The 15442-nt window shown below is 46.4% G+C and overlaps 1 protein-coding gene across 1 annotated transcript in view; it reads left to right on the top strand.

Annotated features, from left to right (window-relative positions):
- Positions 1–791: 791 nt before the first annotated feature.
- Positions 792–15442, top strand: part of Got2 (glutamic-oxaloacetic transaminase 2) — a 20324-nt gene continuing 5673 nt past the window's right edge. The window contains exons 1-7 of the mRNA XM_055620803.1: positions 792–987; positions 9918–10074; positions 10995–11123; positions 12854–12913; positions 13907–14068; positions 14253–14357; positions 15145–15295. Coding sequence (XP_055476778.1) covers positions 899–987; positions 9918–10074; positions 10995–11123; positions 12854–12913; positions 13907–14068; positions 14253–14357; positions 15145–15295 — 853 coding nt within the window. The 5' untranslated portion in view covers positions 792–898. The remainder of the gene's footprint in view (positions 988–9917; positions 10075–10994; positions 11124–12853; positions 12914–13906; positions 14069–14252; positions 14358–15144; positions 15296–15442) is intronic.

Below are 15442 nucleotides of genomic sequence, written 5' to 3'. Positions count from 1 at the left end.
CACTATTAATTTCAGTTTGCTTATTAAGGATGGGTGGCCTGGGCCTGGTTTGGAGCACATTTTATGGCCCCCGGATTCGATAACAATCATACAGACAGCTGGAGTGACAGAGGATAAATTCGACCGGCAAGTGGTTCAATTCTACACAGATTTCTGAAGCGTGCTTGGGAAATAGCCCGTATTCAAAGTGGACTTGGTCAGTTTGTGGGCTTGTCTCAAATTCATTCCCCACCCTTTAAAAAAAAAAAATTATTCATTGCTTCCAAACATAATTATGAAGATTTGACGTGCAAAAGTTTGTCGTTGGCCACGGATCATCTTGTATTTACTAATGAGGCCCTGTTTTTAGGCATAATCTGCTAATCTCGGTTAATCCTCACAACTGCCTCCACAAAATACGCCTGTTGTCCTCTGTAACAGGGGCATGGAAGCATTCCGGACCTTGAGAGACCTGAATTTAGGGAAAGTCCCAATGGTGGGTAAAACGTTGAAATGAAAGCCACACTGTGTCTTAGAGGCTGTGGGGCGTTGGGGGAAAAAAACTGCTTCCTTGCCGTCAGCCTATGCCTTCCCACCTTTCAAACCGGAACGGTTTACCGGATGATTAACTGGATGCAGGGCGCCGAACACGCGGTCTGCGCATCCTCACAAATTGTAGGCTTCGCAGGCGGTGGTTAGAGTTGTCCCTGCAGGTTTCCGTGACCTCCGCGGATTCGTGGTCGTTCTACGCCGCAACGCAAGGGGCCGCTGCGACGCGTCTCGCGCCCGCCGCCGGGCCGCTCTAGCCGCGTTCGGGGAAGTCACCGTCCTCACCTTTCAGTAGCTGGCGCCTGGGTTCCTGCGGACGCCCTCCGCGCTCTCGGCTCTGCCGCCTTCCACTGCCGTCCTGCTGCCCACCATGGCCCTGCTGCACTCCGGCCGTGTTCTCTCCGGGGTGGCTGCTGCCTTTCACCCGGGCCTTGCGGCCGCCGCCTCTGCCAGAGCCAGGTGAGCCGAGGGATACGGAGATGGAGCTGGACCGCGGGCCTGGCCCTGCCCTGCCCTGCCGAGCCGTGGACGCTGCGAAGCCGGCACCCCGCCCCACTCGCTAACTAACGCGCGCGCACCCTCACCCTCCCCTGTCCTCAAGGGGTGCCTGTCCCGGGACCCAGAGCCGAGTGCCTGCGCCTCGCGATGACCCCAAGACCCCTCATCCTTCCCCTGCATCGCTGGACAGCCAGGAAGCGCAGTCCCCGAGGATGGGGAATTGTGACTCTCGGCTGCACCCAGACCCCCATTCTAGCGGGTGGGGGGGGGGTCCCAAGATGCGGATTCGGTGCGGTGGGGTGCGGGGCGAGGGGTGAGCACGTGGGCGGCGGCGCCGGGCCAGCCTCCCGCCGATTGGCTGTAGCACCACAGTTGCCTGGCTGATTGGCTGTAGTGCTGGGGGGGGCGCGCGTGCCCTTGACCAGCTGCCCTGCCGGGTGGTAGGTTCACCTGTCGGGGTCCAGAGGCTTGTACTTGGCAGTTCTGTTTGGAAGCTGCCCGCGGCGTGTGTGCATTGGGGGAAATGTGACCACATGGAGGTTCTGGGGGTGCCCGGACCCCGCGTTCTTCTGTGCATTCGTGACCTTGGCGTAGTGCATCACTCTAATATCTGGTGATACCTATCTCCTGGCCGACCAGTCTAGCCTTTGGATGGGAAAGGGTTGAAGTACTGCACTTTCGTTGTTTTAAACCCTTGGGAGATCCCGCTGACTGGAAGCCATCAATCTTTCCTCTCAGTCGGCTCTTTCTTCCTGTAAATATTTCGAAACCCAGTTTTTCCGAGCCAGGCACTGGACCAGTTGCTGGTGATGCAGTTGTGAGCAACACAGAGCGGACTGGCTTCGTTTTAAAAAGAGAGAGAGAGACAAATATGTCATCTTAAACTGAGATGTGCTGAGAGAAAAGTTAGAGACGTAAACGGAACTAGTAACTCCTAATTCTCCCTTGAGCCAGAAGAGACGTTTTACCCAAGAGAACAGATTTGAGACAGTCTCCCCGGAGCGCTTACTAACTAACTTAGGAGCAAAGCTTACTTAACCTTTTATGCTTGCCTTAGCCTTTCCTTTTAACGTGTTCAGGTAGTCTTCAAGCCAGAACAGCCTGTTCTTCCCAGAGCCCATTTTTGGCTCATCGCCAATGTGTGCCCTTTCAGGCCTGCCCACCTGATCGGGGAGAAAGTTAATTGTGCTGCAAATTTAGAGAACAAAAAAAGGAGTGCTTCTATGGGCAGGAGAAAAATCTGCTTTCCCGGTATCTTAATCTTAAAATAGACCTTGTTTTTCTGTGTATACCTGAAAGACACGAGCTTTAATACTTAAACTGCTTGGTTGAGGTTCCGGTTGAGTATGACTGCTTTGTGATTCTTTAAGTCTGAGAGCCTTTTCCCAGTTCAAATTTAAGGTAGGGAAGAGCAGAGACCGTGGAAACTTTGTTCTGAGTTCTATCTAAGCACTTAGATCGCTGCCTGGCATGGTTATTGTCTTGTCTGTTTGGAGTTACTATGTAGCCCTGGCTGGCCTGGAACATACTATGGTCAACCCAGCTGTACCTTCCCAGTAGTTACTACACCCAGCTTTCTTCTCCCTTCCTCTACCTGGGATAGAACCCAGGGCCTCTAGGAATACTAGGCAAGCACCCTGCCACTGAGATGTATGCCCAGCCCATGGAATTCCTTTCACTCTGTATATTTTTTATTTCAAGCCCTAATTTTTAAACAAATGCAGCATTTTAATGTTTTTTGTATTTTTAGATCAAAAGCTACGCATAAAGGGAACCATAGCACTACAAAATATTTACCCCCTCCAAAAAAAAAAAAAAAAATGTTGGGGAACTAAGACAGGGAAATTGCCCTGAGTTCAAAGCCATTTATCCAGGCTACAAAGTGAGTCCTAGGCCAACCTACACTAGAGTGTGAGACCAAATAAGAAAACGTTTCAAAAGCTGCTTAAGCCTCTGGAAAGTACAAAGCATTTGAGCTAGAAATGCTTATCTGAATACTTTGTACCTAGCATCTTTTGGTTGGGTGGTCACTGTTGCTCAATGTTTGTGGCCCCGTGTTTCTGTCCAAAGGGCATTGGTAGGAATCACACTAGAGGCCACAGGTTATCAGTTTACCCCAGAGCACTCTTGTTTTCATCTATTGCCATTTCTTTACAAATATCAGTGCTCTCTCATGCCTATGATCTTTATGGTTTTAAAGCGTGAGATAGTGAAGGACCTAGAGAACCTGGATTTTGCTCACTCATAGCTAATCAGAAGATTACTGCTCCTGTGCTCAGAATGCTTAAAAAATTGGTGTTTTGAAATTGTTTGAGGCATTTGTTTTAAGAGGTTTACAAGAATAGTCATGGCTGAGGCTTCTAGAGAACTCTGTCTGCTGCATACTTTATGTGAGTGTTGTTCACACTATTTAACAAGAAGGATAACTGCCTGTCCTTGTGAGGAGGCAGCTGTGTCATTGTTTAAGTGCCTTTTTAAAAAAAATGACAGTGGCTTTCTGGATGTTTGAATGTCCTTGACATTCAAAGTATTCATTTCACTCAGCGCCTACTGACAGTGATGTGGATAGGCAGGTGGCGGCTTCTGTCAGAACTGAGGATGAGCAGAAACTGAAACCTGTGTCTCCAAGTGTGTTTCTTCCTCACAGCTTACAGCAACAGTTACAAAGAGAAAAGGGAAGGAAATTTTTTTTGTTGGCTTTTGGTTTTCAAGATGGTTTCTCTGTGTCACAGAGCGCTGACTATCCTGAAACTCACTCTGGAAACCGGACTGGCCTCAAACTCACCGAGATCCACCTGCCTCTGCTTCCTGTGTGTTAGGATTAAAGCTGGTGCACCACCACTGCCAGGCTATGGAAGAATTTATTCCTGGCTAAGAATTGCAAAAGATGGTAATGTCACCTGAGAATGTAAGTTAATAATAGCAATAACTTTAAGACCAGAAAGATATTCATTTGGCCATAAATTCCTATGGCCATATACTATTGAGTTCACTACATATTGATCTTGTGGGACTCTAAACCAGAGCCAGAATGGTGACAGATGGAAGTATAGCAGAGACTTAGAAACTAATGCTAGTTAACATCAGACACTCTGTGCCTGGCTCAAAGTACATTTTCTTTCATTCTTTCTTGGTTTTTAAGACAGGGTTTCTCTGTGTAGCCTTGGCTGTCCTGGACTCGCTTTGTAGACTGGGATGGCCTCGAACTCACAGAGGTCTGCCTCCCTGAGTGCTGGGGATTACAAGCATGAGCCACCGTGCCTGGCACATAATACCTACCCTGAAAGACAGAAACCTTTATACCACATTTGGAGTCACTTGTCCTGCCTCTACTCACACTTTATATAAGTGGGTAAGCTGTTTGAGTTCCTGCAGTCTGACCAGGGCAGGCTGTGAGAAAGAGACCATTGAAAGGAGTAAAACCCTGGGAGACCCCAAGCCAGAAAAATGTGCTCCTAAATAACAGAATTAACAGCTCACCAAACTCAACTGTGGAGGTCTAGGTTCTGTTGGGAGCCCCAGCCAGCCAGCCTTGCCGAGTCTTCCACCAGCATGACTCGTGGAGAGTGAGGCCTGCGGGCAGGTACTGCCTGGCTGCAGGTTCCACGTGACATTGCTGGGTAGGAAATCCTAGAGAATAACTCACTGTGCCCTGCTAAAGCGTTTGGCAGAGGCTACGTGGATGAATACAGAAAGAACTTGAACTCTTCACCTAAGGCGCTTAGAGCCTGGTTTCTGTGCCTTTCAGTTCCTGCGGCAACAGCTTCCACACCCTCAACCTTTACTCTTAAAGTCTTCCCCCCACCGCCTGCTCCTGGGTCCCCCACTCCCAGAAGCCCCCTTAACCCTCTACTTCCTCCTTCCTCTCCTTCAAAGACTTTGGTAGTCTTTTTTTTCTGGGCTTCGACAACCAGTTCCCTACCCAAAATCCTCACTGAGTCACAGCCAGGCTGCACTGTTGGCGTCTCCCTGCTGGTCACCCACGGCTAATCTGGTAGGGAGGGATTAATGTTTTTCTCTTTACAGTCCCAACTCCTAACACATTAGCACACAGCAAGTTTAAAATTGTCAGCTTAGGACATCTTCAAGCAGCTGTTCCTTTTTTTTTTTTTTTCTTTTTTCACTTTTTATTGGTTCTTTGTGAATTTCACATCATAGACCCCAATCCCACTCATCTCCCTGTCCCTTCATATTCACCCACCACTCTTTCGTCCTTCCCCCAAGAGGAAATATAGTAAGATTTTAAAGCTGTAGTGTGTCACACAGTATACCTTTTTGTCCACATATCTTTACTTGGCAAATGTTCATTGCAGTGAATCATTGGTCTGTTCCAAGGCCTCTGGCTTCAGCTACACTAACAATCACTATATCCTGTTGTTGCCTTATATCATGGAGATCCTGTACTTTGAATCTGCAGGACCAGCCTTTCAGGTGCTCCTATAGTTCATAGATGGGTTAGATGTTGGGTTGGGCCAACTCAAAGCTCTGGATCTGGGCCTGGGTGATAGATGAGTTGGTCAGGCCAGCAGCTGTCCTGCACCCACAGCACCAGGGCACATTCTCCAGCACTGCCCTGGCTAACTCACCCAATACCACAGCCAGCAAGCAGCAGGATTCATAACAGTAGCAAAATTACAGGGTTTGGTTTTGTTTGTTTTTTGAGACAGAGTTTCTCCGTGTATCCGTGGCTGGCCTGGATTCACTTGGTAGACCAGACTGGCCTGGAACTCACAGCGATCCGCCTGCCTCTGCCTCCCAGAGCACTGAGATTACAGGTGTGCACCATCATGCCCGGAGATAAAATTACAGTTATGATGTAACAATGAAACAGTTTTATGGTTGAGGGTCAGCACAACATGAGGAACTGTTTTGAAGGGTCTCAGCATTAGGAATGTTGAGAACCACTGTCTGAAACAATTCATTTTTATAGCCAGGCATTGTGGCACACACCTTTAACCCCAGCACTCAGAGGAGGGCAGATCAATGAGTTTGAGGCCAGCCTGGTCGACAGAGTGAGTTCCAGGCCAGTCAGAGTTACATAAGACAGAGATACGTAAGACACTCACACATGCTCTCTCACTCACTCACTCACTAGCTCTCTTTCTGACATACAACAACTTTGTTTATATAATATGAAACTGTAAAAAGCTTCTTGCTTATTTCTTCAAAGAAAAACCGTAAGATGATCTTTTCCTCAGAGCAGTGGTCTAGCATGAAGTGAAAACCTTCCTTCGTGCACCCATTCTTCCAGGAGGGCGCATTTAGTGTAAGGAAAGCTAGTACTTTCCTGAGAGTTGTACTTACCTGTGTTGAAGATCTAGTTTTAGGAAGGCCAAATTGTAAAAGACCAGCAGCTGGTATTTGGTCATGTGATTGAGATGGGACCATGATTACCTGAGAAACAAGCATTGGTTACCTCTTTGTTCAAAATTACACTAAAACATTAAAATTAACTATGCCATGTAGTTGTGAAGAGTCTTAGCTTTGGTGACTAGAGGCCGTACAGCAGTCATCAACACTTGTTGCCCTTACAGCGGACTCAGGCTTGGTTCCCAGCACCCACATGGGGGCTCACACCCATCTATAATTCTGGTTCCGGAGGATCTGATGCCCTCTCCTGATCTCTACTGGCAACAGGCATACACATGAGACACACATAACACCTGCAGGCAAAACACTCATACACAAAAGTCTAAAAAGAATACAGAGCCAGGCAAGAACCTTAGCTTCCTGACAGGTAAGAATCTATCTCTTCCATCCAGCCGTCCATCCAGCCGTGCGGGCTGGCGGGCAGTTGGTTTTTGTCTTCATCAGAGCCATAGCAAAGTTAGCATTAAGTGTATGTTAAGTTTTCTAGGAAAGTACACACTTTACTATCTGAGATGATTGGGAAAGATAAGAAATGGTTTTTTATATCATAGCAAGTAAAGCTTATCATTACCCCAGGGAAACCAGCCCATCCAGATTGACCAAACTCTAAACATGTTACCTGGTCATAGATTCTTTTCAGAGTTATAAACCAGTCACCACTGCTCACCTTCCCTTACATTCTCTCAAATGCCTGCTTTCCATCCTGGGCCTGGCGGGATGGTTCCAGGCCCAGAGAGGCTACAGGGTGGTGACCCAAGACCACAGCACCAACCCCAACCAATGTACTCTCAGTCCCAGAGCTCCGGGAGATCTGGACATTTGCCATGAAGGTGACAGCGACTCCAATATCCAAGTAGATGCTGAGCTCTGCAAAGCTGTCTGCCAGGGCCATAAGGAGTGTCCCACAGCACATCTCTGTCATGGTTCTGAAGAGGGATGAGGGCTCACCCCTCTGGTTACCTAGGCCCCCATTACCACTTTCAGAAACCTAAAGATACTCATTGGAGACAAAAACCTTGTTGTCATAGGTTACAAAACCACAACGAAGGAAGGAAAGAGGGATTGAAACAAGATTCACCATCTGAGTTTGTCCTCATACATCCTTTCACGTTTGGAACACACTGACGCTATCCATGTGCTGGAGTTACAAGCGAGCACCACCACATCTGTCAGGTCAAACCATTTTCATAGCAGCACTAGGTGGTGTTTGTGTTAATGCACATGGTTTTCCATGATTTCTGTCTTCAAATGATTAATAGCTAACAGATTTCTCCAGTTTCATTTCCAACACAGTAAATATTACTAGTCAAACCCCACAAAATGGAAGCTTTGTGAGTAGCTGCAGCTGACACCCCCAGCTGTGAGCTCAGGAACTGTGTTTCTAGCCAGACATAATAACCCCAGCAGGTGGGATAGTGGGCAAGTAGCTTAACAGTTCCAGGCCACCCTGGGATACACAGAGAGAAGGAAGCTCTCTTCACTTAGCCCACAGTGCCAAGTGCCAGAGGCTGAAGCTGCCTCTGCACGTGGGATTCCAGGTGAGGACCTCAGGGATGCCCAGGAACCCTGCAGACTCCACAGTAAAGGCCTCTGCCCCCCAGTGTGAGGGGAGGACAGAGACTGGGTGACTCAGAGACTGCCCTCTGTATGAAGCTGCTGTCCCCTTGTGCTGTTTGCACGGTTAAATCCCAGGGAAGGGAGAAAAATAACAGAAGTTCTTTGTATTTCTATTTCTGAAAGTTTTGAGAGTGAAAGGGAATCTGGAGGCGAAGGAGCTCAGGACAAACTACCTTCTTTTTGCTCTTGAATAAAAACAGTTGTGTTTGTCCTAATGCGGTGTGGTCTCAAGCACTTTTTAAGCACCTTTTAACTTCTGTTTCCAGTGAAAACCAGGGAGGAAGGGAGGCATGGCGAGTCCCCCACACAGGCGTCTTAAGCAGACAAGAAAGCTGTTGACAGAATTTAGCTGTGGAGGAAGGGGCACTTATCCCCTGAGAACACGTGGCAGAGAGCATCCCCAAACCAGTGACCGCAGCTCTGCTCTCCCTAGAGCATGGTGCAAGACTTCAAGATGTACTCAGAAATCAGTGTCTGCCTAGTCACAGGAATGACCTCCATCGCTACCTAGTAACCAGTCCATTAACACATTGTCTGAACATGTAAAGGTTATTAGAAGTTGTCTTCAGTGACATATTATGAAATGTAATCGTTCTCAAAAGAAAACTCATTACCCCAATCTGACCATGAGAAAAACCTCAAAAGGGGCCCCAATGGCATGCATTTGGCTAGAATTCACCGGAAGCATCAACATTATCAAAAACAAGGAAGCTGAAAACGCCATAACCAAGAGAAGCCTAAGAAGATAGACAACAAAATGTGATGTGTCCCAGAGAGTATGAAAAACAAATTATAATCACATCCAAAGTAGTAGAAATGTGGTTTCACATTTGCCAGGAAACTTAGGAACTGATTGCTGTGAATACTGAGAACTATAACAAAAGCCTTTTATTTGATGATTTTGTAATCTGGTCCATCGGTGCCCAGAGGTGGAAAACATGTCAGTCAGGCACCTAGTCTATTGACACATGGTGAGGGTGGGGGGTTTGGTTTTTTTAAGCTGCAGAAATCTTAGTATAAGCTCCAACAGACAGAAGCACCTGAACAAGATTGAAAACAAATCAAGGAGCTGGGCATGCGGCTCAGCTGGTAGAGTACTTACCTAACATGCACAAAGCCCAGGGTTTGATCCCTGGCAACTACTTCCACTGGACTTAGTGGTTTCTTGTTCATTTGTGTCTGTCTGTCTGTCTCTCTGTGCATGTGTGTGGAAATGAAAAGTGTTTCCTTATGGCTTTTTCAAACATTCTTACCATTATTTATCCTCCCACCCACCCATTTTACTGACCTCCCTCTCCCTTTCCACTTCCCAGCTAAATCCCTCCCCTTGTTTTCCCCATTTCCCCCTTCATGCCATCTGTTTCCTGTCCCCCTCTCTAGAGTACCTTCTCTCTTTTGCCACGTGGTCCCTTTTGTCTTCCTGGTTTCTGTGGTGACTCCAGGTTATATATACTTACTTAACACCTAGAGGTTCTAAGCTAGGAATCACAGGTGAGCGAGCATGTGGCCTCCGTCTCTCTGGGTCTGAGTTACCCCATACTTCCTGGTTTTGTTCATTTACCTGCATGTTTCATGCTTTCATTTTTCTTTACACCTGACTAAAATTTCACCATGTATATGTACTACATTTTCATTACTCATTAATCACTTGAAGAAAAATGTTTTGAACCTGTGCTTACATTTTATCCTACCGTACAAAATACCCTGGGTGCTAGATTTATGCACCTTGTCATATCCTTGTTGAAGACGCAGATGTCCAGTCTTCTGAAGGTTTTTATGCTGTTGGATGGCTGGTGCCTGTTTCTGTAACACACATGTGCCAAAATGGATTTTTGGCAGATCTGACTACATATCTGGCTGTAGATTCTAGCTCTTGTGATTGAGATAAAGTGTTCTCATTTCAGCTCCTGGTGGGCCCATGTAGAAATGGGACCCCCAGATCCCATCCTGGGAGTCACCGAAGCCTTCAAGAGAGATACCAACAGCAAAAAAATGAACCTGGGGGTTGGTGCCTACCGGGATGATAACGGAAAGCCTTACGTACTCCCCAGTGTCCGGAAGGTGAGCTTGGCATCTGTGTCCTGCTGGTGCAGGATGTAGAACCTGAAGGGGTGCTAGACCAGGACTTAGGGGCCCCAGGTTCTGCTTCTGGCAATGGCTTTATGAATCACCTGGGTTTTCTAGACTATGACCTTCCTTAGCTGTGAAGGTGGATCAGAACCACATGGTCTTCTCCATATTATAAATCGGGCCTGGTGCCTACCAACGGGCAAGGAGAGGACTGGAATTTTAACATTGTCTCCTAACGAGAGGACCAGCCGGCTGTAGAGAAGGCCACTGTGGTTTTTGTTTGTTTGGGGGGTTGTAGCCAGGGTGTCTCTGTGTAACAGAGTGGGCTATTGTTACTTTGCATTTCTCTCATCTTGACTGCTGTGGTGAAATCCATATACAGAAGCATGGGCTGTCCACCCTTCCTGCTGAACTGTCCGACAACGTCCTTCATTTTCTACTTTTGCTACATTTTTATTACTAGTATTTCTAATACTAATCCTTGTCAAACAGTTCCACCACTGGGCTGGAGTATGTGAGTCTTTGGGGCATTCTCATCCAAACCACCTCACGGGTCCATATAAGGAAACCATCTCTCAAAGTAAATAGTAGAATTTTATTTTGCAACAATAATATTCTTAGAATATAAAATAGTGAACAGTATGTTTTTTTCTGTGATACAGAATGTCAAATATTTTACTTATCCTTCTTAAACAGTAACTTCATACGAAATATAAGGCTTGCCCTGTGACAAGTCTCAGCTGAGCAGGAAGACCGTGAAGGCACAGGAGTTCGTAACCAGCTCAAATAGCAGGGATAATCCCAAAGGGAGGGGGAGAGATTTGCTTGTGGCATTTACTTCAGAAAACATTTATTGTTATCACAGTAGGATGAAGGAGGAGGAAGAAACTAAAACTTAATTTCTTGTCTAGGCAGAGGCCCAGATTGCTGCAAAAAATTTAGACAAAGAATACCTGCCCATTGGGGGACTGGCTGAATTTTGCAAGGCATCTGCAGAACTGGCCCTGGGCGAGAACAATGAAGTGTTGAAAAGTGGCCGGGTAAGCTAGGCAGGCTTGAGCTTTCGTTCAGGCTCTGTTTACATATGCAGCAGTTCTTTTTAATGGGGATTGTTACCTCAGTTTATTTGTGTGTGATGGCTGAGGTGGGCACGCTTACTAATAACTTCTTTTTAGATAGAAGTTTAACTCTATCAGTTATCTTGATATTGTGACTGATAACTACTGCTCAGTTTGTTGATACTGTTGATGAGTTTCATCTTTTTATATTGAATAATGAGCTAGAAATGCCTCTCTGTGCCTAGCTTTCAGCCTATAATTAGTCTCCACAATCATGTGTTAAGCTTCCAGCTTGGACGGGAGAAGCAACAGAGAAGCAGCCATGAGTAGGCCATGGGGGCGTGGCTGGTGTGGCGTGGCTGTCCTCTGCTGCCCTGTCACAGGGCATGGACAGAGAGAAGACCGTAATCCCAAAATAAAGACATGCACACTGTGGCTTACTTTCTTTGTAAGGAAAAGGGGAAAATGTGCCTAAAAGGGGACGCTTGCATATTTGTTTTTCTGTCTAAACCTAAGATGTAAAAACATAAATTCTGGAGTTATGTTAATAGCTCAGTGGTAGGATGCTAGCCTGGCATGTGCAAAAAGCCCTGAGTTCAGACTCCAGCACCACAGAAAGTAAAAACAAAATAAAGTAAACTAACATTATCTTAATATTCTTGTTGACTTGGTATCAGGAGGTTGTTGGATTTTACATTATTTCTAAAATAATGTTTGAATATAGTGGCTTTTTAATGTCTTTTTTTGTGTGTGTATGTGTACAAAAATCACTCTCTTTGCGTATTGAATAGGAATTTTTTTTTTACATTCTGATTTATTGTTTTTGTAGTAAGCAAGAAGCAATTGTATAAAAATGTAATTTTTTAAATTCTTTATTAACTACATTTTATTCACTTTGTATCCCCCCCTGTGGTTCCCTCCCTCCATCCTCTGCATGCATGCCCCTCCCCAAGTCCACTGATAGGGGAGGTCTTCTTTTCTTTCCTTCTGATCCTAGTCTATCAGGTCTCATCAGGAGTGGCTGCATTGTCTTCTGTGGCCTGGTAATGCTGCTTCCCCTCAGGGGGAAGTAATTAAAGAGCAAGTGAATCAGTTCATGTCAGAGACAGTCCCTGTTCCTATTACAATGGAACCCACTTGGATACTGAACTGCCATGGGCTACATCTGTGCAGGGGTCTTAGGTTATTTTTATACTCTAAAATTTTCCATATAACATGACAGTTCTAACAGCCATCCAGAATTGGCTTCTGGGGGCCAGCAAAATGGCTTAGCAGATAAAGTGCTTGTAGCGCAGGCCTGATGACTTGAGTTCAATTCCAGAACCCACACGAAGGGTCTGGTGTGTGTACAGCCTCATCCCCGTACACACATAGTGTACACACACAGAGTACAAATAACTGAACGGGGCTGGAGAGATGGCTCAGTGGTTTAGGGCACTTGTTGCTGTTCTGCAGAGTCCGGTTTTGATTCCCAGCACCCCCATGGCAGCTCACGACCTTCTGTAACTGCAGATCTCAAGTTCCATGGGATCCAACGCCTCCCCCTGACTTCTTGGGGCACCAGGCGTGAGCATGGTGCACACACAACATGTAGACAAGATCCTCATAGAGAGAGAGTAAATAAATACTCTATAATAAACGATCAGACAAATGGCTGAAAGAGTTAAGTTGTGAAGTGCAAAGGGTAGAGACTGACTCTGCATCCCCTGCAGTTTGTCACTGTGCAGACCATTTCCGGGACTGGAGCCTTACGGATCGGAGCGAGTTTTCTGGTAAGTGAAACTCCTTCAAGAAAGAACTTTAAGTTGAAGGTTCACTAGACTTCCCATCCTGCATGCAGCTACTCACCCAGCACCAGGCTTCCTCTTCGCTGGCAGGTGTCCTGTTCTCCGGTGAAAGAAAGCACTGTGGAGAAATTAGAAGGAATAAAGTAATAATGAGTCAGCTGGGGCTTTGTTGTTTTTTGACTTTTAGTTTGGATTTTTTGTTGTTGTTGTTGTTTTTAATGTCTTACTCTGTATCTCTGAGCTGTTTTAGAACTTACTATGTAGATGAGAGATCCGCCTGCCTCTGCCTCCCAAGTGCTGGGATTAAAGGCATAAACTGTTATGCTCCGCATAGCATGTTGTATTAGTAGGAAGCTTGTATTTTGACTTACTGAGTCCCTGTCATAGTGAAATTTCTGTTGGTGGGTGGGAAACACCATGACCAAAAAGCAAGCTGGGGAGGGAAGGGCTTATTTGGCATACACTTCCATAATACTGTTCATCACTGAAGGAAGGCAAGACAGGAAGTCAAAGAGGGCAGGGTGCTGGAGGCAGGAACTGATGCAGAGGCTGTGGAGAAGTGTGCTGCTTACTGGCTTGTTTTACATGGCTTGCTCAGCTTGCTTGCTTGCTTATAGAACCCAGGACCAGCCCAGGATTGCACGACTCACAGTGGTCTGGGCCCTCTCTCAGTAATCACTAATTAAGAAAATGCCTTACAGCTGGATTTCATGAAGGCATTTTCTCAATTAAGTTTACCCCCTTCAGTTAGCTCTGGTTGGTGTGTTAAGCTGAAGTAAGTCCAGCCAGCACTGTCCTTGTAAGGAAAGTTTAGGTAGTGAGGCCTGCACAGCTGTTTTATCTCATAGCCAGAATAACTGTCCGAGCCTGGCTCCCAACCCAGGCTATCTGCTACCATCAGTAGGAAAAAACTTTCAGAGAAACAGTATTTTGTCCTCTTTCTTCTTTTTTTCATTCCCTTTTAATCCCATCTTTTAGCAAAGATTTTTTAAGTCCAGCCGAGATGTCTTTCTGCCCAAACCATCGTGGGGAAATCACACACCCATCTTCAGAGATGCCGGCATGCAGCTACAAGCTTATCGATACTATGACCCCAAGACTTGTGGATTTGACTTCTCGGGAGCCATAGAAGACATATCAGTAAGTGTGGCTTTCCAGGCCAGACATTTGCTGTCTCCCAGCTCTTTCAGTTATGACTCAGAGGAGGCCAGCTAACTCCCAGGTCACTCATTCCCTTTGTCACTTCTCAGCTAACAGTGACCTGTACTATGTTGGCTATTTCCTTGAAAAGCTACGTAGCAAAATCTCAATTGTTTCTCCTTAGAAAATCCCAGAGCAGAGTGTCCTCCTCCTGCATGCCTGCGCTCACAACCCCACGGGCGTGGACCCCCGTCCAGAGCAGTGGAAGGAAATTGCGTCCGTGGTGAAGGTAAGCAGAGTGGATTGTGAGTGACTGTTTGCCTTAACCCTGACCCTGACCCTGACCCGAGCCACACATGGATCAGCTGCCAGGAAGGGTTTCGTAACTGATGATATGTGAACAGATTTGAAAATAATTTTCATCTTCAGCCCAGATGCGGTAACTTCTGGTAAAACTGTCAAAAACTTGTCTTTGGCACAACAGCTACTGTGGCTTATGAGGTCTGCTGGTGGCTCCTTCGTTTCTTTTAAACATACCTTCATGTCCCCTACTTTTCCTGCTGCGTTGCTCAGCATTGCCTTTTCCTTGAGAGGAGCTGGCTGCAACTGAAGACACTAATCAGAATTCCCAGAGAGAAATACTCCTGTCATCCTTTGTCCCCATTCTCGCTGCTTCTAGCAAACCTCGGCTTCAGAGTGAGGCCCAGAAGCATTCTGCAAAGGGCACTTCATAGCGGCATCTTGTGAGCCCTGGGTATAGGGCAGTGCTTCATCAGAAAGACCTGCCCAGACCACTGCGGGCCTTAGGAGTGCCTCCTGCACCACAGGCTCAGGGTCTCTTTTCTTGGTGTTTGTTGAAGAGCCATAGCCATCGAAGTATTTAAAAGAAAGAAAAAAGCCTTAAAGTATGTTGTTAAATTGACTCTGGAATTCAGACATCTTCCCTGCTGCCATGTGTGGAGAAACCTCTGTTGACTGTGTTTAGGTGAAATAAGCGTGCTCCAGGACAGCACTTGTAATAGCAGGGCATCTGCAAGTGGCCTGTCTCAAATTCTGGTCTCCTTGTTCCTTCCCAGAAAAGGAATCTCTTTGCATTCTTTGACATGGCCTATCAAGGCTTTGCCAGTGGTGACGGCGATAAGGATGCCTGGGCTGTGCGCTACTTCATCGAGCAGGGCATTAATGTTTGCCTCTGCCAATCATATGCCAAGAACATGGGCCTATACGGTAAGCTAGAGGACCCAGTGTAAGATGTGTTCTGAGCTCAAACAAGAGCTTGGGTAGAATGTCACAAAGCAGAGAATTTAGTGGGACAACGTAGTCCGAGTGTGTGTGTGTGTGTGTGTGTGTGTGTGTGTGTGTGTGTGTGTGTGT

The sequence above is a fragment of the Psammomys obesus genome, unplaced genomic scaffold (assembly GCF_907164565.1).
Source record: "Psammomys obesus unplaced genomic scaffold, mPsaObe1.curated_primary_1811, whole genome shotgun sequence".
Classification (NCBI taxonomy): domain Eukaryota; kingdom Metazoa; phylum Chordata; class Mammalia; order Rodentia; family Muridae; genus Psammomys; species Psammomys obesus.
Note: the sequence above shows the minus strand (reverse complement) of the source record. Positions and strands in the feature narration are given on the sequence as shown.